This window comes from Theropithecus gelada, chromosome 5, assembly GCF_003255815.1.
Source record: "Theropithecus gelada isolate Dixy chromosome 5, Tgel_1.0, whole genome shotgun sequence".
Lineage (NCBI taxonomy): Eukaryota > Metazoa > Chordata > Mammalia > Primates > Cercopithecidae > Theropithecus > Theropithecus gelada.
This window is the reverse complement of record NC_037672.1, coordinates 147,915,422-147,939,101: the sequence shown is the minus strand read 5'-3', so window position 1 is coordinate 147,939,101 and position 23,680 is coordinate 147,915,422. Positions and strand designations below refer to the sequence as shown.

Below are 23,680 nucleotides of genomic sequence, written 5' to 3'. Positions count from 1 at the left end.
GAATTACTTATTTTTTTAAAACTAGTCTTCTATTTTGAGATAATTGCTGATTCACATGCAGTTGAAGAAACAATGCAGAGAAATCTTTGTACTCTTTATCCAGTTTCCCCCAATGGGAAAATCTTGCAAAACCAGAACCATATTGATACTGGTATAATCAAGGTGCAGAAAGTTTCCTCCCATTATCCTCTTACAGCTATACCCACTTTCCTCTACCCCATCTTAACCCCTGGCAACCATTAATCTGTTCTCAATTTCTATATTTTTGTCAGTTGAAGAATCTCCAGAGGACTGTACGAACTTGAGAAAAAAACCAATTGGTTTTCTGGAGATTCTTCTAGATTGTTTTGTGCGTCAATAGTTTGTTCCTTTTTATTGTTGAATAGTATTTTATGATATGGATATACTACAATTTGTTTAACCATTTAACTGTTGAAGGACATTCGAGTGATTTCCACTCTTTGGCTATTACCAACAAAACTACCATAAATATTTGTATACAGGTTTTTGTGTGAACATAAGTTTTTATTTCTTTGGGAAAAATGCCAGGAGTGTACTTGCTAGATTGAATAGTAGGTGCATATTTAGGGGTTTTTTTTTTTAAATAGAAATTACCAAACTTTTTCACAGTGGCTGTGTCATTTTACATTCCCACCAACAACATATGAATTATCCAGTTTCTCCACATCCTCACCAGCATTTGGTGTTGTCATTATTTTTTCAGTCGTTCTGATTGATATATAGTGATATCTACTGTGGTTTTAATTTGCATTTCTCTAATGCTTAATGATGTTAGACTTTTTTTTTTTTTGTTTCATGTGTTTATTTGTCTTCTCTATATCTTCTTTCGTGAAATGTTCTTCTGCACATTTTCTAATTGGATGTTTTTTTACTCTTACTTTTGAGAGACTTTATATTTTTTAGGTATTATTGCTTTGTCAGATATTTGGTTTGCAGATATTTTCTCCTAGTTTGTAGCTTGCCATTTCATCCTCCTGAAAAGGTTTTTTGGTGAGCAGAATTTTTAATTTTGATAAAGCCTAATTTATCAATTTTCCCTGTATGGATCTTGCTTTTGTGTCAAGTCTAAAAACTTCTTGCTTAACCCTAAATTCTGAAGATTTTCTCCTATGTTTTTAAAACAGTTTTATATTTTACATTTAAATCTGTGATCAATATTGAGTTAGTTTTTGTGTAAGGTGTGATACTTAGGTAAAGTTCATTTGTAATTGTTCCAGTGCCATTTGTTGTAAAGACTCTTCTTCCTCCGTTGAATTGCTTTTTGTACCTTTGTTGAAACTGTTCAGCATATTTGTGTGGGTCTAGTTCTGGGTTCTTTATTCTGTCTCATTGATTTATGTGTCTGCCCCTCCACCAGTTCCTCACAGTGTTGATTGCTGTAGCTACATAAGTTTTGAAATTGGGTAGATGGATTCTTCATACTTTATCTTTCTCTTTCAAGATTGTTTTTGTTATTCTAGTTCCTTTGCTTTTCCATATAAATCTTACAATAATCTTTTCTATGTCTGCAAAAATCTTGCTGGGATTTTGATGGGACTTATGTTAGATCTGTATGTCAATTTGGGAGGAATTGACAGCTGTACTATGAATGCAGTGTCTCTCCATTTATTTAGATCTTCTTTGATTTCTTTCAGCATATTATTGTTTTCAGCATTCAAGTCTTGTATATATTTTGTTAGATTTACATCTAAGTACTTCGTATTTTTGAGCAATTATGGATTTAAATGTTATTGTTCACATGTTCCTTGGTAGTATATAGAAATATAATTGATTTTTTAATGTTTATCTGGTAACCCATTACCTTGCTGAACTCACTATTTCTAGGAAGTTTCTGTTTTTGGAAATGCCTTTGGATTTTCTATGTAGGCAATCATATTATCTGCCAATAGGGACAGCTTAATTTCTTCCTTTCTCACCTGTATACCTTTTATTTCTTCTTGCTGAATTGCGCTGGCTGGAACTTTCAGCACTAATTTGAATAAAAGTAGTGAGAGTGCACGTCTTAGCCATGTTCCTGATCTTTACGGGAGAAAATACTTGGTCTTTTATCATTAAGTATAATGTTAGTCGTAGGTTTTATGTAAATACTGTTTATCAATTTGAGGAAGTTTTTTTTTTTTTTCCCATTTTTCTGAGTTTTTATCCTCAATGGTGTTATTGAATTTCTGTCAAATACTTTTTCTGCATCAGTTGATATGATCGTGTGATTGTCTTACCTTATCCTATTAATATGGTGGATTACATTAATTGATTTTTAAATGATTAAACAGTGTTGCATTCCTGGAATAAAATCTACTTGGCCATGGTGTAAGATTCTTATTTATTGCTGAATTCTACTTGCTAATTTTTTGTTAAGAGTTTTGGTGTTTATATTCATGAGGGATATTGGTGTATAGGGTTTTTTTTTTGGTACTCTCTTTGTCTGGTTTTAGTATAATAGTAACTTCGTAAAATGGATTGAGAGAAGTTTAAAATTGGCATTAATTCTTTTTTAAACATTTAGAAGAATTCTCCAGAGAAACCATGTTAACTTTGAGTTTTATTTTTTTGAATTTTAAAATTATGAACTTAATTTCCTTAATAATTATAGGATTATTCAAATTATTTCATATTGTGCAAGTAGTGGTAGCTTCCAGTTTTTGAGGAATTGGTCCATTTTCTCTAAGTTGTCATATTATGTGTTTAGAGTTGTTTGCAGTATTCCATATTTTTGTGTGTGTGTGTGTGTGCTGCCTCTAAGGCCTGTAGTGATAGTATTTTCTCCCTGGTACCAGTAATTTGTGTCTTATTTCTTGCTTCTTTGTAAGTCTTGCCACGGTTTGTCAATTTTATTGATCTTTTCAAAGAACTAGCTCTTTATTGATTATTGTTTTCCTACTTTCTACTTAACTGACTTCTGCTTTTGTCTTTATTTCCTTCTTTCTGCTTGTTTTGGGCTTATTTTGCTTTTCTACTAGGTTCTTTAAAATGGAAACTTAGATTATTGATTTGAGACTTCTGGTTTTAGTGCTACAAATTACCCTCTCAGGTATGGCCCACAAATTTTGATATATTATATTTTTATTCAGTTCATGGTATTTAAAAATTTTATTTGAGACTTCCTCTTTTAACCCATAAACTATTTAGGAGTGTAATAGTTTCCAAGTGTTTGGACATTTTTCTGTGATCTTTATCTTTCTGTTATTGATTTCTACCTTGATTTCATTGTGGTCAGAGAACCCACTCCATATGCTTTCAATACCTTTAAATTTGTTGAGCTTGTATTATGTCCCAGAACATAATCTCTAGTCCATGGGCACTTGTAAACAACATTTATTCTTCTCTAATTGGGTGGAGTCTTATATAAATGTCAAGCAGTTCCTCTTTGTTGATAGTGTTACTGAGTTCTTTTAATCCTTTCTGATTTTCTGTTTATTTCTACCAATTATTGAGGAAGGCACAGTTACTTTTGTAAGATAAAATTAGTAGCTTTCATAATACTATTTATTTTGTAATAAGTAAATATTGTAGCATTTTATTCTTACAGTAAGAAATATGCCAGCTGCGCGTGGCGGCTCATGCCTGTAATCCCAGCAGTTAGGGAGGCTGAGGCGGGTGGATCACAAGGTCAGGAGTTCGAGACCATCCTGGCTAACATGGTGAAACCCCGTCTCTACTAAAAATACAAAAATTAGCCAGACCTGGTGGCGTACGCCTGTAGTCCCAGCTACTCAGGAAGCTGAGGCAGGGGAATCGCTTCAACCTGGGAGGCGGAGGTTGCAGTGAGCCGAGATTGTGCCACTGCGCTCCAGCCTGGGCAACAGAGTGAGACTCTATTTAAAAAAAAATTAAAAGAGATATGCCTTAATTCCCCACTTTTACCATATAAAGCACATAAGGAGATTTTTTCCTCAAAAATTTGTCTGTATTTGAAAGTGAATATTCAGATATTAAATCCAAATGACTTGCCTAATTTATATTACTAATTTAATATATTACTAATTTAATATATTACTATATTACCTAATTTATATTACAGTATTGTCATACTGATTATATATGATGTTAATATACTTGATAATACAATTATTTATCACCTACACTTAAGGAATATCAGAAGCAATGCATAAGTGGGCACTTAGCTGAAACCAAGTAATATATTTTGGCCACTACCTAGGCTGAAACTCTGGTTTCACTTATCTCTGATTGAAATATAATTGTCTCTTTTAAGGAAATGTGGTCATACTGAAAATACTGTCCCGCACCTTTAAAAAAATTTAGTATTGTGTCTTGAACATCATGGCATGCCTGCACATATTGATTTATATTCTTTTTAAATGCTGTATTATATTCCATTACATGGCCATCTCTGGGTTATAAATGTCTCTCTATTGCTGGATATTTAGGCTATATCTAATGTTTCAGTTTCACAAACAGTGCTGCAATAGATATCTTTTTATTTTATTTTCTATATGTAATTTTATAGAAGTGATTTGTATAGGTACTCGAATTATTTGATTCTGCCCTTTTGTCCTTGAACTCTTAACTACTAACCACATTTGAACTCTAACTCTAACCACATTTCAGAGTGACTTGGATATTTGAGATGGAAAAAAAGAACTTTTCAGTTGTATTAGTCCATTTTCATACTGCTATGAAGAAATACCTGAGACTGGGTAATTTATAAAGAAAACGAGGTTTAATGGACTCACAGTTCCACATAGCAGGGGAGGCCTCACAGTCATGGTGGAAGGCGAAGGAAGAACAAAGGCACGTCTTATGTGAGGCAGGCAAGAGAGCGTGTGCAGGGGAACTGCCCTTTATAAAACCATCAGATCTCATGAAACTTATTCTCTATCATGAGAACCCCCACCCCTTTGATTCAGTTACCCCCCACTGGGTCCTTCCCATGACACGAGAGGATTATGGGAGCTACAATTCAAGATGAGATTTGGAGACGCAGACAAACCATATCACCATTATTCAGATTTATAGAGTATAATTTCATGCCAAAGTACAAACTGTTATCCACTCTTACATGGAATTTTTTTCATTGCTTTTTCTCTTCTTAATACATAGGTATAGAGTATGATTTTAAAGCCTAGCTATATCTTTTTGTTTCATTTTTCTCATTGCCAAAACTGTCTTCTTGCCATATGAACTTTTTTTTTTCATTGATACTTTCTTTTCAGTTTTGTCTGATAGACTTTGAGGAATTGGTGTTGAGTAAGCCAGTGTGTAGTAACTGTCACAAATAATTAAATACAAGTATTATGTAGTGTTGAAACCCATGTTCAGAAGTTACTTATGTTTCATGTTTACAAGAGGTAATTAAATATGATAATCCATGTAAAGTGTTTATGTAAAGTGCTGATGTAGCTTACAGCAGTCACTTATTCTGTGCATTTTTATTATTAGAATATTTGAATTAAAAATTTTATGATACAGGAATAAATAGCATAATAAAGTTTTCCCTGGTTACTAACTGATTTGTAAGTGTACTAGTTATGTGTTGCTGTGTTACAAATTACCCCAAAATATTACAGTGTAAAACAATGATAAACATTTATCAGCTCAGTTTTTCTGGGTCAGGAATTTGGGAGTAGGTTGGCTAAATAGTTTTGGCTCAGTGTCTGTTACGAGGTTGCATTCAAAATGTTGGCTGGAGTTGTAGTAATCTAAAGACTTAACCGGGGGTAGAGGACTTGATTCCAGGGTTACTTACATGACTGGCAAGTTGCTGCTGGCTCGTGGCTGGAGGACTGTTCTTCTCTAAGTGAGCCTCTCACTGAGCTGCTTGAATATCTTCATTTGTGGTGAGTGATTTTCCTCAGAATGAATGATGTAAAGGGAGCCATGAAGCTCTAATGACCTAACTTCATAAGTCACACACTGCTTCTGCGGGCACACAGACCAGCCATGATTTAAAGTGGGAGGATATCTGTCTTTTTTGACTTTTGAACTGACTGGTTCAGAAAGGGATGAGGGGTTGGTCTGATTTTATTTGCTCATATTTTCTTTTTTCCTAAAGTAAATTGAAGATGTCTTTTTTGTTTACTTATTAACTTCAATAAGTCATAAAAGGAAATATGTGAAAAAACAAACGGATTGCGTTAAACTACTTACCTGAAAACCTTCCGAAGGGCCTACTAAATGTTTGCTTAAAACATAGTTAATTCTGTGATACTTATTCATCCAGCTGCCTATCTAATACTTTAAGCACTTTTATTTTTATGGATTTAGGGGTCTGGGTGAAGCTTACAATAATAAGCTTCAAGAACATAAATACATTGCATCATCAAATGTTTCTCAAAAAAGCTGTTGAAGAATGCTATTTAAGAAAAAAATCTCTTGTTCAAATAGAAACCTGGGAGGCTGAGGCAGGAGGATTGCTTGAGCACAGAAGTTCAAGTCCAGCCTGGCCAACATAGTGAGACCCTATCTCTAAATCAAATAAAAAGGAAAAGAGTTTCCATTGTGAAATAACTTTTGGGAATTTCATGCATTGGTTATATATCTTCCTTTCAAGATGTCTACTGCACAGTTGCATATTAAAGCTCTGGTAATTCTATCATATAAACATCTCTTTACCATTGTTTAATTCATTATTTATTAGACTTATTTGATCATGGAACCTTTTTTCTTAACACTTTTGTAGACATATCATTTTTCTGTGAACATTTCTAACTCTTAAGAAGGGTACAATAAACAGGGAGGAGATTTTGACTATTTTGTAGTATATTTGGAGATTTAAATAAATATAAAGATGATACGTATAATTTATTTTCTGTAACATATTTGACTAATTTTTGTATAGACAGTAAAGTTCACAAATTTTTCAGATACTTTTCTTAGCTCACTAAAGAAACAAAATCTAACTTAAATATTAGATTATTAGTGAAGGTGTAAGGAAACATGAGACTATCAGTCAGATAGTCTGATTTGTAGTCTTGTCTGTGAATGGACACATTTGTTTTTTTTGTTCCTTTATCAGCTAGATGTGATAATTGACTAATCTGTATGACTCACAGAGTTCTTGTAAGGATTACTTATAATAGTAGAAATGGAAATCTTATATGATTGTGAGTTTATTGATAATATTACTGAAACTGCTAGGGCTTCTGTGCATTCTAAGAAATAGTGAAAGACCCAGAATATAGTAAGTAGAAGGAGAACAAAAACTTTAAAGGGAATATTTTCAGTTCAGAGTATTAAATGACTATATTGTATTGGTAATATGATATGTATCATTCTAGTTTACTATAGGCTGGAAAGGTCAAAATCATTCTCAGAGGGATATTTCTTGAGTTGGACCTTAAGAAAACATTAAGGTATGGTTCTTTAAAAGAAGCAAGAAAGAGGGAAGGCAATTGAAGAGAATACCAAATTTAATCTAATTTTCTGAAATGAGAAGTTTCTAATATGAGACAAAATGTTCTGTGCTTCCTGGGACATGGACATAGATTTTTACAATTATGGTCTTAGAGAAGGGACAAGGGAAAACCAGAGTGAGCTGAAATTTTGTCTACCCAACCCTTATTGTTGTATTTGGTGAAAACATTTTAGAATTCAAATTGGGTCCTAAAACAGCAGATTTGATTTCCAGTACCTAATAATTAGGAAATATCTTGGACTCATATTTGTGTGAAGTTCTTTGGGTGGGATATGATGAAAATTAATATTTGTTTCCATGACATTCTATATTCACACTTAACTGTAAATCAGATTAAACTTACTCTTTTTCTTTTATATAGTATCGAGCTCATAATTTTCTTTACCTGCAAGAAAAACATTTTACTGTCTTTACCTGCAGAGATTTAAAATCCCAGTAGAGACAAATATTACTACGAAAAAAAATTTTTTTTTTGAGACAGAATCTTGCCCAGGCTGGAGTGCAGTGGCTTGATTTCCGCTCACTGCAACCTCCGCCTCCCAGGCTCAAGCGATTCTCCTGCCTCAGCCTCCCAAGTAGCTGGGATTACAGGTGCCTGCCACCACACCTGGCTAATTGTTGTATTTTTAGTAGAGATGGGGTTTCCCCATATTGGCCAGTCTTGAACTCCTGAACTCAGGTGATCCACCTGCCTCTGCCTCCCAAAGTGCTGGGATTACAGGCATGAGCCACTGCACCCAGTCTCTACATAAGAAATGTTTGTTACAAAAGAAAATATGATCTTTCCAAAAAAAAAATCTGGATGAGATTACCACAATATCTGTAGTATTAAATTTTGTTTAAGAATAGCTTGGCAGCTGGGTGCAGTGAAACATTTCACAATAAAAAATATTTTTTAAGGCTGGGTGCGGTGGCTCACGCCTGTAATCCCAGTATTTTGGGAGGCCAAGGTGGGCGGATCACAAGGTCAGGAGTTCGAGACCAACCTGTGCAAGATGGCGAAACCCTGTCTCTACTAAAAATACAAAAATTAGCTGCTCGTGTTGGCAGGCGCCTGTAATCCCAGCTACTCAGGAGGCTGAGGCAGGAGAATCACTTGACCTGGGAGGTGGAGGTTGCAGTAAGCCGATGCCACTGAACTCCAGCCTTAGCAGCAGAGTGAGACTCCATCTCAAAAAAAAAAAAAATATATATATATACACATATATATATACACACATATATATATATTTGTATGTATTTTTAAGTCTTTCCGTGCTGAAGACATCCCTAGGGCAGGTAGCAGAATACATAATTCAAGCTAGAGAGGCACAGGCTGCACGAGAGTCTCTCAGATAAAGCCCCATTGAAAGTAAATGTATAATCTAAAATTTAAAAACACATTAAAAAAGCAGCAAAGCATGAGGAGTCAGTAGATAAACTGAAAGCAAGATTAAGTCTTCAAGACTTTCAAACTATAAAATTTAGAAAATTATAATAAATTATGATATAGAGGCCCTTTCATGTCAAAAAGACATGAAAGAAAGGAAACAAAAAAGACAGTTAAAAGATTATGTAGGAAAGAGAGATTACTAAGCAGATTTGAAAAATAACAACAAATAGAGCTTTTAAATAAAAAGAAATTAACAGATTGAAAAGTAGATTAGAAAGAATTGAATAAAGAATGTGGGAACTGAAACACTGAGGAAATTTCCAAAAGATAGCAGAGAGAGGCAAGGAGATAGCAAATACAAAATAGGTTGTATTTTACAAAGATATGTGTAAAATATGTAAGAGTACTTAAAAAGTTTTAGAAGGTACTTAAAAAGATATGTGTAAAATGTATAAAAGTACTTAAAAACTATTAAAATGTATCTGCATATACCCAATACCAGGTTAGCAATAGAACAATATTTTTACTTGGAATCTCTTTTTCTTTGCTAAAACAATTATCTTTATTCTAACTTTGTTTTTTTTTTTTTTTTTTTTTTTTTTTTGAGAAAGCATCTTGCCCTGTCACCCAGACTGGGGTGCTGTGGCATGATCATAGCTCACTGCAGCTTTGAACTCCTGGGCTCAGGCAATCCTTTGCCTCAGCCTCCTGAGTAGCTTGGACTATTGGCATGTGCCACCTGCCAGGCTATTTTTTTTTTTTTTTTTAAGAGACCAGATCTCGCTATGTTGCCCAGCCTGGTCTTGAACTCCCGGGCTCAAGCAGTCCTCCTGCCTCAGCTTCCCGAAGTACTGAGATTACAGGCATGAGCCATCGTGCCCAGCCCTTAATGCTAACTTTAGGGTGAGTCATTCCTTTGCTTTTTTTTTTTTTTTTTAAGTTTATTATCTATGTATATATTCCTCAGCAATATATTGTTCTTTTTTGAAAAACTGCGTACCAATCACAAACCTATTTTTTTGACATTGAAGTTTTTATTTTTATGGATTTAGGGGTATAAATTCAGTGTGTTATGGTGAAATCTGGGCTGTTAGTGCACCCAACACCTGAATAGTGCACATTATATCCAATAGGTGATATTTCACCCTCACCTCCTTTCCATTATTTGGAGTCTCCAGTGTCTATTATTTCACTCTGTATGTTTGCATTCCACAAACTTATTTCTGTAAGGAGAGTACAGTGTTGTAGGAGGGTCTGGCTGAAGATAAGCTGAACAGAGTCTCTGGGTCATGGTCTGGCTTTTCTAAGAGTTCTTGAGAATGCTTACTGGAGAATTTAGTGGGTAATATCAAAAATAAACACTGGGAGATGTTGGGATGTATTAGTTTGTTAGGTCTGTGTAATAAAGTACTAGAAATTAGGTTGCTGAAACAATGGAAATTTATTGCCTCAGTTCTGTGGGCTAGAAGTCTAAGATAAGTGTGTTGGTAGGGTTTGTTGTGAGAATTGTGAGAATCTGTTTCATGTTTCTTTCCTGACTTCTGGTGGTTTGCTGGCAATCTTTGACATTCTTTGGCTTATAGAAGTATCACTGTGATCTCTGTCTTCATTTTAACATGATATTTTCTTGGTGTACATGTGTCTGAACACAAATTTTCCCTCTTTATAAGGGTAACAGTCATATTGGATTAAGACCTCCCCAATGACCTCACCTTAACTAATTACATCTGTAGGAATCGTATTTCCAAATAAGATCACATTTTGAAGCACTGGAGGTTAAGAATTGAACATATGTCCTCTTGGGGGACACAATTCAACCTGTAACAGGGCATCTGGCAAAGTGTCATAGTGGCACAGTGGTGTAGAGCATATGTGAAGCTATCCAGTAAGAATATAGTCAGGGAATAGGCTGTTCTGTGGTTTCTGAACTTACCAGGCACATAACCAACTGTCAGAAGTAGGTCAAAAAAGACACTTTTGGTGAACTAACACCTGCTATGGGGTAAGAATGGGGCATAAGGATATGTCATTTGAGATAGTTATAGATAATATATATTTTTTAATTTCTGAGAAAATGCAGTGAATAGCATCTATATTAGTCAGAATATAGACTTTTAACTGATAGAACAGAGAGGCCCAAATTAACAGTGGTTTCTGCAACATAGAAATGTATTTGTCCTTCAGGTGAAAGTCTGGGTAGCGAGCTAGTGTGGCAGTTCTATGATTGTCAGGATCCATAGACTGATTTGCTCTTTTATCTTCAACATAAGACACCTTTGATTCCAAGATGGCTACTGTAGCTCTTGCCACTATTCTGCATCTTAAGCAGTAGGAAGGAGTGTAGTTGGAAAAAGGAGTCAGATTTCTTTCTTTAAAGAATAATACCTAGAGGTTGCACGTGTTACTGCCTGTTGGTCAGGACTTGGTCATGTGGCTGATCAGGAATGCTTTCCATTCAAGAAAAGCTGGAGAGTGAGATCTTTTTCCTGGGCTCCGTGTGCCAAACTAGAAACTCTTTATTATTATGGAAGAAGAAAATATAACCTGGGAGTCAGTGCAGTCTGTGTCACAGCTTTGTAATTTTCCCTCAACTTCTTTTTTTTTTTTTTTTTTTGAGACGGAGTCTCGCTCTGTCGCCCAGGCTGGAGTGCAGTGGCCGGATCTCAGCTCACTGCAAGCTCCGCCTCCCGGGTTTAGGCCATTCTCCTGCCTCAGCCTCCCAAGTAGCTGGGACTACAGGCGCCCGCCACCTCGCCTAGCTAGTTTTTTGTATTTTTAAAGTAGAGACGGGGTTTCACCGTGTCAGCCAGGATGGTCTCGATCTCCTGACCTCGTGATCCGCCCGTCTCGGCCTCCCAAAGTGCTGGGATTACAGGCTTGAGCCACCGCGCCCGGCCTTCCCTCAACTTCTTAGTAGTAAGATTCCGGTGGCTGTAAACATATACAAGGTCACATTCACGTAGGAAAGGATTCCTGGGGAAAACCTGAATATCTTGAGATTGGCACTTTTAAACCCTGAATGTGTTTCTAAAGGATGCAGATAAATAAAATAAGCTTACTCTTAGTTAATTTTATAAATAAATAGGTTCAGAGAAAAAAAAACTATTTTGACATTTTTAGACAGGTGTTAACTACACCTGTTGTAATAGGTAGGTCACAAGAAACAGTAAGTATCTAGTTAGGGTCAGAAGCTGTGATTACACCCTGTCCTTTTTTTTTTTCCAAACTATGCCATACTCCTGCCCCATCTTTGAGGAAAAATTCAGCAAGTTTCCAGTGAGTGGTCCAGGGAAAACAGAGCTTTACTTTGAAGTATTTGAATTTTCTGTGAGTCGCACAGTATTGCAGTTGTATTAATCTTTTGAAGATAATTATTTTTGATCTCTTTTTGGTCTTTTGTTTTCCGAATATACAAGTAATTTAGATTAGTGACGAATGTCAGCTTAAGATATTTTATTAGTATAACTGTTGAGAAGAAAAATAATCATGCTCAATTAAAGTCCTCATACAAAACTTACAAAGGTTTATTTGAATTCTTTGAGTAAGTTGCTTTAAAATTTCTATAATCTTATACATTAAAGTATAACCTATAGAAAGCATGTTATGCCACCCTGAAGGCTGCTATAAAAATTGTTTATGAAGTTCAGGCCAAGACTAAAATATGTTGAAATGGAGAGTTTTGAAAAATGTTCTATACAGCAAAGGAGACCAAATCATGCTAAAATGTAGAAAAAGGCTATACATCAGTTTCCATACTACATTATTCAAAAAAATACAACCATAAAAAAGGTAATAAGATTACATTTTCACATTTCATGGCTAGTAAAGTGCATTAGGCTGCTCAGATATTCATAACTTACTGTGACATTTGGGAAGATTACATTTGGTAGTGTAGAGCCATTACTACAGCTCAGATAATAACTAGCCAATGCCTGTACCTGGATTATGATCCCTGTCATTGGAAACAAATTTGTGTTTTGAAGGTTGATCAACTTCAAATAACTGTTAGAAAGGGTTAACATGACATACTGTAGACCCTGTGCATGTTTTTTAGGTATAATAGATATGCATACATATAGTATATCAACTGTGCCACACGTTTGTATGTACAAATTCTGCCATCAATTTTCTGCTTGAAAGGCATATTTTATAGTATTTAAAGCAACGGAAGAATATTTAAAACACCTGTCTGGATATTGCTCTCACAGTATAATCTCAGTTTAAAAGCTGGTGAAATATTTGGGGCTTTTTTTGGAAATTACTTTCAAAAATCTATAGCTTCTTGAAAGGGTGGTTACTTATAGGAACGATTGATGTGAGTAATATTAAGGTGAAGGTAAGGTCTCTTATGTTAGTTGTAATGAGATTTTTGACCACTTTAGATCTGCATGGAGGGTATATAATTGTTACAAGAAAATTTCACACTATTAAAACTCTCTCCAGACATTATCTTCTTGGCAGCAAATTGTTTCAGATCTATTGGTTGGTTTCCCTTATATTAAATGATATACAGTTGTATGTGGGTGTTGTAAGAAGTACCTTATTGTATTCAGTGGACAAGGTTTACTTTCTGTCTTCTAGAAAATACTGTTGAAGAGTTTATCTTTTTTACTATTGTATCTAGATGATTTTCATAAAATATTGTCTCTTTGAGCTTTCCTTTCACTACAAAGTTATTTTGAAATTATAATCATTATATATAGTATTATGGAATTATTAGTTTCATATGACCTTAGAGATTTTTGTGTTTTTCTGCTACCTTTCTGAATCACTGCAATTCTTTTCCACAAGAAGTTTTTCTTGTGTCTGAAGATTCTGTCACTCCTTAATTTTACATTCTTCTATGTGGATTCTTTCAAATTATCTTCCAGAGAATACTGGTGTTCTTGAACCTGGACCAGACCTTTCTATTGCGAAAACTGATTAAAAATTATCTTTACCAAATTTACAGGTTGAAGTTCACGGAATTAATTTTCTCAGTTTTGAATTTTTCTTCTTAATTTTTCTTAATCATTGGCATCTGCTGCTGATTGTTATTACCCACATTTAATAAAAGATTTTCTTGAGTTAACACAATTCTGTGTTTAATTAGTATTATCATATTGCTTTCTGGAAATATTTCAACAGGAGTGTATGAAAGTATTTGTTTAGTCTTGTTCTCACCTACTTTGAGCTTTAATAATTTCAAACAAAGTGAAATTTATTTAGTATTTTTTTTTTTTGCATGTGTCATTTGGATTTTTTTGTGAATTGACTGTTCATGTCTTCCTAAAAATTTTTTTCACCAAATTGAAAATACTTTATTTCTGTACCACTTTTTATTTCTACAGCTTAATGATTTTTGTGTTCTTTGAGAATTTCTTATATTTTATGGCTTCTAATTTAACTTTTGATGTCTTAAGTTACCTGGAATTTATTTTGGCATATATCGTAAGATGAGGATTCAGTCTTAATTTTTTAAAATGAAAATTTCATAGCTCTATTTAATGCTTGAGATGACACTCTAATTCTGTATTGAATTTATTTGTATCAACCTTTTATTTTAATTAGATTGTTTTCTGTCTAGTACTATACAGTTTTAATAATTATGTTATACCATTTGTTTGATGATTCTAGTATTCTTTTTGTATAGAATTTCCCTTCACGTTTTTCATATATTTAATTCCCAAATAGGAATTAGAATCACTATAAGTTTCAGGAAAAAAAATCATATTGGAATTTTAATGGTAATGTGCTGAATTTATAGATTAATTTGTGAAAAGTTAACAACTTGAACTGATTTAATATTCCCATCCAGAAACAAGTCTGTTCATTTATCAAAAGTAGAAAAAAAATTTTTTACTTTCAAGTCATGTGTATGTTTTAATTCACTCCTAGATACTTTTACACTTATGGTTGGTATCAGAAATGTTGTTTTAACACTCCATTGTATTTTCTATTAGATATTGTAGGTATTTAGGAAAACTTATGAATGTTATATATTTTATATTCATACAAAAATGACATTTTGTACTGAAGTTACTACTTGGTGTCGTTCCTATATGTTTTCATGGAGAAAGAGATTTCCAGTTTAGAAACTGAAAGTCTAGTATTTTCTTTTCTTTCTTTTTTTTTTTGTGAGATGGTCTTGCTTTGTCACCCAGACTGGAGTGCCATGGGTCAGTCTCAACTTACTGCAACCTCCGCCTCCTGGGTTCAAGCGATTCTCCTGCCTTAGCCTCCTGAGTAGCTGGAACCACAGGCATGGAACACCACGCCTGGCTAGTTTCTGTATTTTTAATGGAGCTGGGGTTTCACCATGTTGCCCAGGCTGGTCTCAAACTGCTGACCTCAGGTGATCCACCCACCTTGGCCTCTCAAAGTGCTGGGATTACAGGTGTGAGCCACCGCACCCAGCCATTTTCTAAATAAGCAATTAAAAAAGATTTCTGTAGGATATAAGACACAGTATTGATTCTTACAAATACGGGTAGGCTATTTCTGTCGTATTGATCACTGTTATACTATTTCCTCAGGGCCTGGCATACTGTAGGCATTCAGTAAAAGAGTGTTGAATGAGTTTATAAATTTATTATATATTAGAGGTTTGTATTTTGTGATTGTTTTCTGTAGATGTGTTGTATCTCTTATTTTTTTTTTTATTAATGTATGTTCTATGAAGGCCATTATTTAGCCAGTGTGCCTCAGTATGTAAGTATGAGATTTTTACAGCTTGAGCCCATCTTGATAGGTTTCATATGTGTTCTGATTGCATGATGCCTGCACTGTGCCAGTTGTTAAATATTTGAATAATGCCTCTGCAATGTCATTGTTATATTGTGCTGAATTATTTTTGACTCAGTGAGTAATTTGTTAGAAATAGGTTACTTGAGAAATCCCAAACTTTTGTATTCATATCATTTGTATTTATGATGATTTCATAAGCTCTGCAGCTCGCATCAGTGGTGTTTTATGCATTTGCTTTTTTTTTTTTGTTTTTGAGACAGGATCTCGCCCTGTCGCCCAGGCTGGAGTGCAGTGGCACAATCTTGGGTTGCTGCAACCTCTGCCTCTCGGACTCAAGCCATCCTCCCACCTTAGCCTCCAAGCAACTGGGACTATAGGCATATGCCACCACACCCAGCTAATTTTTTGTTTTATTTTTGGTAGAGATGGGGTCTTGCCATGTTGGTTCAAGACCCCAGGCTGGTCTTGAACTCTAAGTGCAACTGATCTGCTCTCTCGGTTTCCCAAAGTGCTGGGATTACAGGCATAAGCCACCATGCCTGGCTGCATTGGCTTCTTTTTAAATTGTTTTTTTTGAAATAAGTAATATGTGTTCATGGCACAAAATTCAAATTGTTCAAAAGTGTATGTACTAAAATCTTTTTTTTTGCCTTCTATGCAATAGATCTTTTCCAGAGACAATCAATATTTAGTTCATTCTTAGACATATTTAGCACATGTGTAGGTCTATGTGTAAATGATTTACACTCAAATTGTAGCCTACTGTTCACACTTTTCTCCACCTTGATTTTCTCACTTAAAGTATCTTAGAGATCTTTTCCTATCATATGGAATGGCCTAATTCTTTTCTGTATGTACATCATATTTCATTTATAGTTATGTGCAACTTCATTAACCTTTTTTTTTTTTTTTTTTTTTTTTGAGACAGAGTCTTACTCTGTTGCCCAGGCGACTCACTGCAACCTCCACCTCCTGGGATCAAGAAATTCTTGTGCCTCAGCCTCCCAAGTAGTTGGGGTTACAGGCACATGCCTCCATGCCTGGCTAAGTTTTGTATTTTTAGTAGAGGTGGGGTTTCACCATGTTGGCTAGGCTGGTCTTGAACTCCTGACCTCAAGTGATCCACTCACCTCGGCTTCCCAGAGTGCTGGGATTACAGGTGTGATTCATCATGCCAGGCCATCATTAACCTTTATCTTGTAATTTTTAAAAATTCAATACAATGAAGTTCTTGTATCTAACATCATTATCTAAATGTGTCTATAATATAAATTTCTAGATGTTTGATTGCTGTTTGAAAAATAAAAATTTTTGATAGATATTACCAAATTGCTTTTTTTTGGTTTATCTTTTTTTTTTTTTTTTGAGACATGGTCTCACTCTGTCACCCAGTAGAGTGCAGTGATGTGGTCTTGGCTCACTGCAACCTCTGCCTCCTGGGTTCAAGCGATTCTTGTGCCTCAGCCTTCCGAGTAGATGGGGCTACAGGCGCCCACCACCACACCTGGGTAAATTTTGTAGTTTTAGTAGAGACGGGGTTTTGCTATGTTAACCAGGCTCGTCTTGAACTCCTGCGCTCAAGGGATCCACCTGCCTCGGCCTCCCAAAGTGCTGGGATTACAGGTGTGCGCCATCGTACCCAGCCCCAAATTGCTCTTAATAAGTCCTGTTGTACCTGTTTCCTCAACAACAGTGATGTATGTTTCCTCATGTTCTTGCACATACTATGTTTTATTTTTATATGTTGTTAGAGATTTGGAATTTGTCAAATATGTAAAAATGGTATATTAGTGTAGTTTTAATATTCATTCATTTTGTAAGCAAAGTTGAGTTTCATGTTTTAGTGCCACTTTTATTTCCTTTTTTGTTCATTGCCTTTGCCTTTGCCTAAATTTTCTTTTCTTTTTTTTGTTTTTGTTTTTAGCACCCTAGTTGCCACAAGCAGATACATTTTCTTTTAAAAAATGTTTTTCAGGCAGCTATTTGTACTTATGTAATGATGTGGGTTGAAATGATTTTTCTAAGTGTTTACTTTTGATTTTATGTTTTTTTTGCATGTAGAATTTCTAATTATTATATAGTTAAATATGTCAATATGAAGTCCAGAAGAAGTCTTAAGAACTCTTAGTTAGAAAAGTGTTTACCACTTGAAGTGATAAAATGTTTTTTGTATCATTTCATTCAGTGCTTTTATTTAATTAATTTTTATTTTTAGAAACATGTCCTGCTCTGTCACCCAGGCTAGAGTTCAGTGGCGTAATCATAGCTCACTGTAGCCTTGAAGTCCTGGACTCACAAGACTCTCCCACCTTGGCCTCCCGGAAGTGCTGGGATTACAGGCATGAGCCACCACACCTAACGCATTTAGTGCTTTGATGGCTTTTATTTTAGACTCATTTTATGACTTCAGTTTTACATTTAAATCTTAGACTCATTTGGAATTTTTTTTATGGTATGAGGGATGGATGGATTGATTTTTTTCCCCCCAGATATTTGAATATAGCTATCCCTAAACTTATTTTTTTTTTGAGGCAGAGTCTTGCACTGTCACCCAGGCTGGAGTGCAGTGGTGTGATCATAGCTCACTGTAGTTTTGAACTCCTGGTCTCAAGCAATCTTCCCACCTCAGCCTCCGGAGTAGTAGGGCTACAGGTACCCACCACCATGCCCGGGTATTTTTTTTTTTTTTTTGGTTATAGAGACAGAGTCTGACTGTGTTGCCAGACTGGTCTCAAACTCCAGGCCTCAAGTGATCCTCCTGTCTTATCCTCCCAAAGTTTTGGGATTATAGGTGTGAACCACCTTGCCCAGCCACTAACCTTTTCATTAAATGATCTTTGTTCTATTTAGATGTCACTTTTATCATATAATAATATGGATATGTAGTTATAAAATTATAAAATTTATAATAACAATAACCACCACCAGCAGCCAGGCATTGTTAGTAATAAGTACCTTATTCATATAAATACCTTTTTAAAAAAATTTTTTTTTTGAGACAGAGTCTTGCTCTGTCGCCCAGGCTGGAGTGCAGTGGCTGGATCTCAGCTCACTGCAAGCTCCGCCTCCCTGGTTTATGCCATTCTCCTGCCTCAGCCTCCCGAGTAGCTGGGACTACAGGCGTCCGCCACCTCGCCCCGCTAGTTTTTTGTATTTTTTAGTAGAGATGGGGTTTCACCGTGTCACCCAGGATGGTCTCGATCTCCTGACCTCGTGATCCGCCTGCCTCGGCCTTCCAAAGTGCTGGGATTACAGGCTTGAGCCACTGCGCCTGGCCCTTTTTAAACATTTTTATGAGTGATGTCTGTAGATTGGTTAATGGTATTGTAAAAGTTAATTTCCTGGTTTAAATGATTGTACTATGATTATGTAATATATATACATTGGGGAAGCTGAACGAAGAGTATAAAGGAATTCTGTACTTTTTTTGAATGTTTGAAATTATTTCAAAATAGAAAGTTACAGACAAGGAAATAATACAAACAAAACCAAAACAGCTATATTAAAGTTCTTATTTGAATTATGTATTTTTAAAATTTATAAACAATATATTTATGGACAATATAATCTAATTCAACAGTTTAAGTAGAATGGAATGTATCATAGTATAATGGATAGCTTATAGCATTTATCCAGGAGAACTAGGTAACCAGGCATACTTTTAAGCTAGGGCCATGTAACTAGGAGAATTGTCTCCATGACAAGGAGAGATGACTGTTTTAGTAGAATCCCAGCTATCATCTCCTAACACTGCTTGGTAGTGATAATACAAAGCATTGTACACTGAAATCTCTGCCACAGCTTTCTGAGAAAGATGAAATGTCTTCATCACTGTGCTTGCCAGGAGTTCTTGTCTCTCTGCATGCAAGTACTGATCCTCACATTGTTCATTTCCATTTTTTTCAGTCTCATGCCTGTCTTTATTTTTGTTGAAAACCTGGGATACATGTTGTTGATTTTGCTGAAAGGAGTTTTAATTTATTTCCTAGTTTTGAACCTTCCTTGCTTTCCTGGACTAAACTCTACTTGATCATGTCTGTTTTTATTTATAAGCAATTGGATTTTTTTTTTTTTTTAAGACGGAGTCTTGGTCTGTTGCCCAGACTGAAGCTCAATGGCGTGATCTCAGCTCATTGCAATCTCTGTCTCCCAGGTTTCAGTGATTCTCCTGCCTCAGCCTCCCAAGTAACTGGGACTACAGGCACATGCCACCATGCCTGGCTAAGTTTTTGTATTTTTTTTTTTTCTTTTTTTTTGAGACGGAGTCTCACTCTGTTGCCCAGGCTGGAGTACAGTGGCATGATCTCAGCTCACTGCAATCTCCGCTGCTCGGGTTCAAGTGATTCTCCTGGCTTCAGCCTCCTGAATAGCTGGGATTACAGGCGCATGCCACCACGCCTGGCTAATTTTTGTTTTTTTCAGTAGAGACGGGGTTTCACCATGTTGGCCAGACTGGTCTTGAACTCCTGACCTCAGGTGATTCGCCTGCCTTGGCCTCCCAAAGTACTGGGATTACAGGCATGAGCCACTGCACCTGGCCATTTTTTGTAGTTTTTTAGTAGAGACGGGGTTTCACGGTGTTAGCCAGGATGATCTTGATCTCCTGACCTCGTGCTCCGTGCGCCTTGGCCTCCCAAAGTGCCGGAATTACAGGCATGAGCCACCACTCCCTGCCAGATTTGTTTTTTAAAGTTCACTTTCTTCTACTTGCATACCTTTTGGGTATGCAGTTTAGAAATGCGTAATGAAAAATCAAGAAGTATTCAGAAAGAAAAAAGTGTAGGTGAATCGTGTGTAACTATTTCTGACAGAGATCTTTAAAAAATCTAGTTGATTGTATTATCGTATACCTTAAATGTAGGTATTTTTAAATTTAAAAAATTTATTTAAAAAATCTAGTTAAGTGAGATAACTCTACAAAGGTGATTCCAAAAGTATTTTAATTCCTTTACGTAATTAGGATTTATTTAAAATGTACAAACCTTTCCTTTGTGTGGGGAGGCTGTGGATGTGATGACAAGGCCAGTATAGCTATAGCGTTCTCATAGTAATATCAGTGAAATACATTTTCTTGATTACTGACTTTGGATGTGTGGCTAATTATATGTAAGTTATACTGATTATTGACAGAAAAGAAGAGAGGTAAAATGAATAGGCTTAATAAACCAAAAATTTGACTAATATAAACTCCAGTGTGTGACCATTCTGAGCCTTTTTCAGCTTTTCAGTTTTACCATGAGCTCATTACTTGTTTGGTTAACAAAGGACCTTTAGATTATTCAGTGTAGTTCACAGATTTGATACTTCATAAACGAAATACTGAATGAGAAGCAATTGTAGAGCTGATTTAGATCTTTATTGGTAACAGGTTAGTAGATAGCAATTTACCTAAGACATCCTATATTTGTTTTTGTTGAAAAATATTTTAATGTTTATATTCTCTTACTTGACTTTACTGTCTAAATTTGGAGATTACTTCAGAAACTTCAGTTTTTTGAGCTGCGTGTTTTTTTTTTTTTTTTTTTTTTAATGAACATTTTGTTTTGGAGGAAGAATGTGAGTAGTTATTGTTAATCTAATGTTTAGGAACCTGCTATAGTGATATTGAGGATACTAATGCTTTTACTTTTTTTTTTCCCTTGGAAGTTGGTAGGAGGACAGTTTGATTTGGAAATGAATTTCATTATCCAAGAAGGTGAGAGTATCAACTGCATGGTGGACCTACTGGAAAAATGTGATATTACTTGCCAAGCAGAAGTCTGGAGCATGTTTACAGCTATTCTGAAGAAAAGCATACGGAATCTTCAGGTCTGCACTGAAGTAGGCCTTGTTGAAAAAGTGCTTGGGAAAATTGAAAAAGTTGACAATATGATAGCAGGTATGATTTTTTTCTATAGTACAATGTATGCAAAGAAATAAAGTTTAATTTTTAAATACATATTTTTCTTATTCCATTTAGCAATATTTAAGAAATATTTGAGCATGTACCATGCACCTAGAACTTTAGTGTCCAAGCCCTTAAATAAGCACTGTTTATTTTAAATATTCTAGAAATATAACTAGCTGAGTTATTTTATTGTTTTCTTTTGTTTCCAGATCTTTTAGTTGACATGTTGGGAGTGCTGGCTAGCTATAATTTGACAGTTCGCGAGCTAAAGCTTTTCTTCAGTAAACTTCAAGGAGATAAAGGACAATGGGTAAAAAAACTTAAGTACTCTTTGGTATTTTAAAGTATCCCCCTCCCAAACACATTAGTAGCTTGTAAAGTAACTGATATTATTATACATGGGATAATTGTCAAATTGAATAGATTAATTAAAATAGCTTTGAGATCCCTATGGCTACTTTTGCCATACTTGGACCCTAAAAGTATGCACTAAGATAATGGTGTTTCAGGCAAACTGATAATTTAATTCTTCTTCCAATTGTTGTTCTTTAAATGTACATTCAATATTTATTAGAAAGAAAGATAAATGTAGAGAAAGAAAAGTATTAGGTAATAGTACATACCTTTTCTTCTTTTTGATCTAGTTTTATCTGAGTCCCTTAAACTTGAGTAACTCACTCTGTGAACAAAACCTCTGCAGTTAATTGGATCTACCCTCTTGAGATGCAACGTAGGAGTCATTTGCAATGGGTAGTGTTGGGGGTGAACTTATTTTGAACCCCAGGTACCTTATCAAACTGTTTCTTCAACCATATAGTTATCTGTCCTATTGAGGAGGAGTAGTAAATATTTTCTCCATTTTTGTTGCATTTCCAGGCTTATTTTAGTGCCCTTTACGTTGCCCACAGCAACAGCTCAGTCAGCTGATCCTTAATCTAGCTTTCATTAAATGTATCTAAAATTGTGTCCTATAATTACTCTTTTTCGTTATGTTAAAATTTAGATTCTGTAGCATATTTCTCTCAAACTCCAGTTTAATGTGTTTAATTTTAGAGTTTTATTACTGATTGTCATTGAATTTGATTATATTTCTGGTTCTAGCTTATCTTGTGTTCATAGAGTTTTTGCATCTGTGAGTGTGTAAGGCAATTGTCATAAAATTTGGAAACATTTTAGTCATTGTTTCTTCAAATACTGTCTTCTTGTCCCCCCTTCCCATCTTTTCTGGGACTCCAATTACAGATATATTAGACCTCTTGATATTGTCTCACAGGTTACTGAGATCTGTTAACTCTTTTTTTAGTGTTTTTGTGCTTTATTTTAAATTGTTTTTATTGCTATAGTTTCAAGTTAACTGATCTTTTCTTCGCAGTGTGTTAATTCCATCCACTGAAATTTCAGATAGTGTATTTTTCTTTCTGTAAATTCTTTTTTTTTTTTTTTCTGAGATGGAGTGTTGCTCTGTTGCCAGGCTAGAGTGCAGTAGTGTGATCTTAGCTCACTGCAACCTCCACCTCCTGGGTTCAAGTGATTCTCCTGCGTCAGCCTCCTGAGTAGCTGGGATTACAGGTGCACGCCACGACACCTGGCTGACTTTTCTATTTTTAGTAGAGACGGGGTTTCACCATGTTGACCAGGATGTTCTTGAACTCCTGACCCTGTGATCCGCCCGTCTCGGCCTCCCAAAGTGCTGGGATTACAGGCGTGAGCCACCGTGCCTGGCCTCTTTCTGTAAATTCTATTTGGTTCTTTTAAATATTTTCCATTTTTTTCCTTATTTAATTCTTTTAAATCCTTGAAAATATTTAGTATATTAATAGTTGCTTTAATGCTCTTATTTTTTCATTCTAGAATGTCATTTTCTAGGTCAGTTTACTCATTGATTTTGCTTCTTTACGTAGGTCACATTTTTCTGCTGCTTATGGCTACTGAATTTCGACAACATATCAGACAGCAAATTTTATGTTGCTGAGAGCTGGATTTTGTCATATTCCTTTTATGATTGTTAGACTGGTTTTGCAGGCAGATAAGTTATTTGTGGATCAAAGTTATTTGTGGATCAACTTTATCCTTTAAAACTAGTTTAAAGGTTTTTTTTTTTTTTTTTTTTTTTCCCAGTAAGGTTTAGAGTGGCTGTTATGCTAGAGCTAGTTTAGCCTTACTATTCAGGCATGTCTCTTACAGAGTCTCTATTGAGTAACTCTTAAGTCGCAGACATAGGACAGGAGGTAGCAAGACTGTGGTCTCTCCAAAGTGTCTAGTAGGGTCTCAACAATTCCTAGCTCTGTATTAGTTTTGGGAA

At 35.3% G+C, this 23,680-nt stretch overlaps 1 protein-coding gene across 2 annotated transcripts in view; it reads left to right on the top strand.

The window, feature by feature from the left end:
* The window catches only part of LRBA (LPS responsive beige-like anchor protein), a 756,763-nt gene that overhangs the window by 53,224 nt on the left and 679,859 nt on the right, over positions 1 to 23,680 (top strand). For both annotated transcript variants that reach the window (XM_025385122.1, XM_025385123.1), the window contains 2 exons: positions 21,138 to 21,369; positions 21,588 to 21,688. In XM_025385122.1, coding sequence (XP_025240907.1) covers positions 21,138 to 21,369; positions 21,588 to 21,688 — 333 coding nt within the window. The remainder of the gene's footprint in view (positions 1 to 21,137; positions 21,370 to 21,587; positions 21,689 to 23,680) is intronic.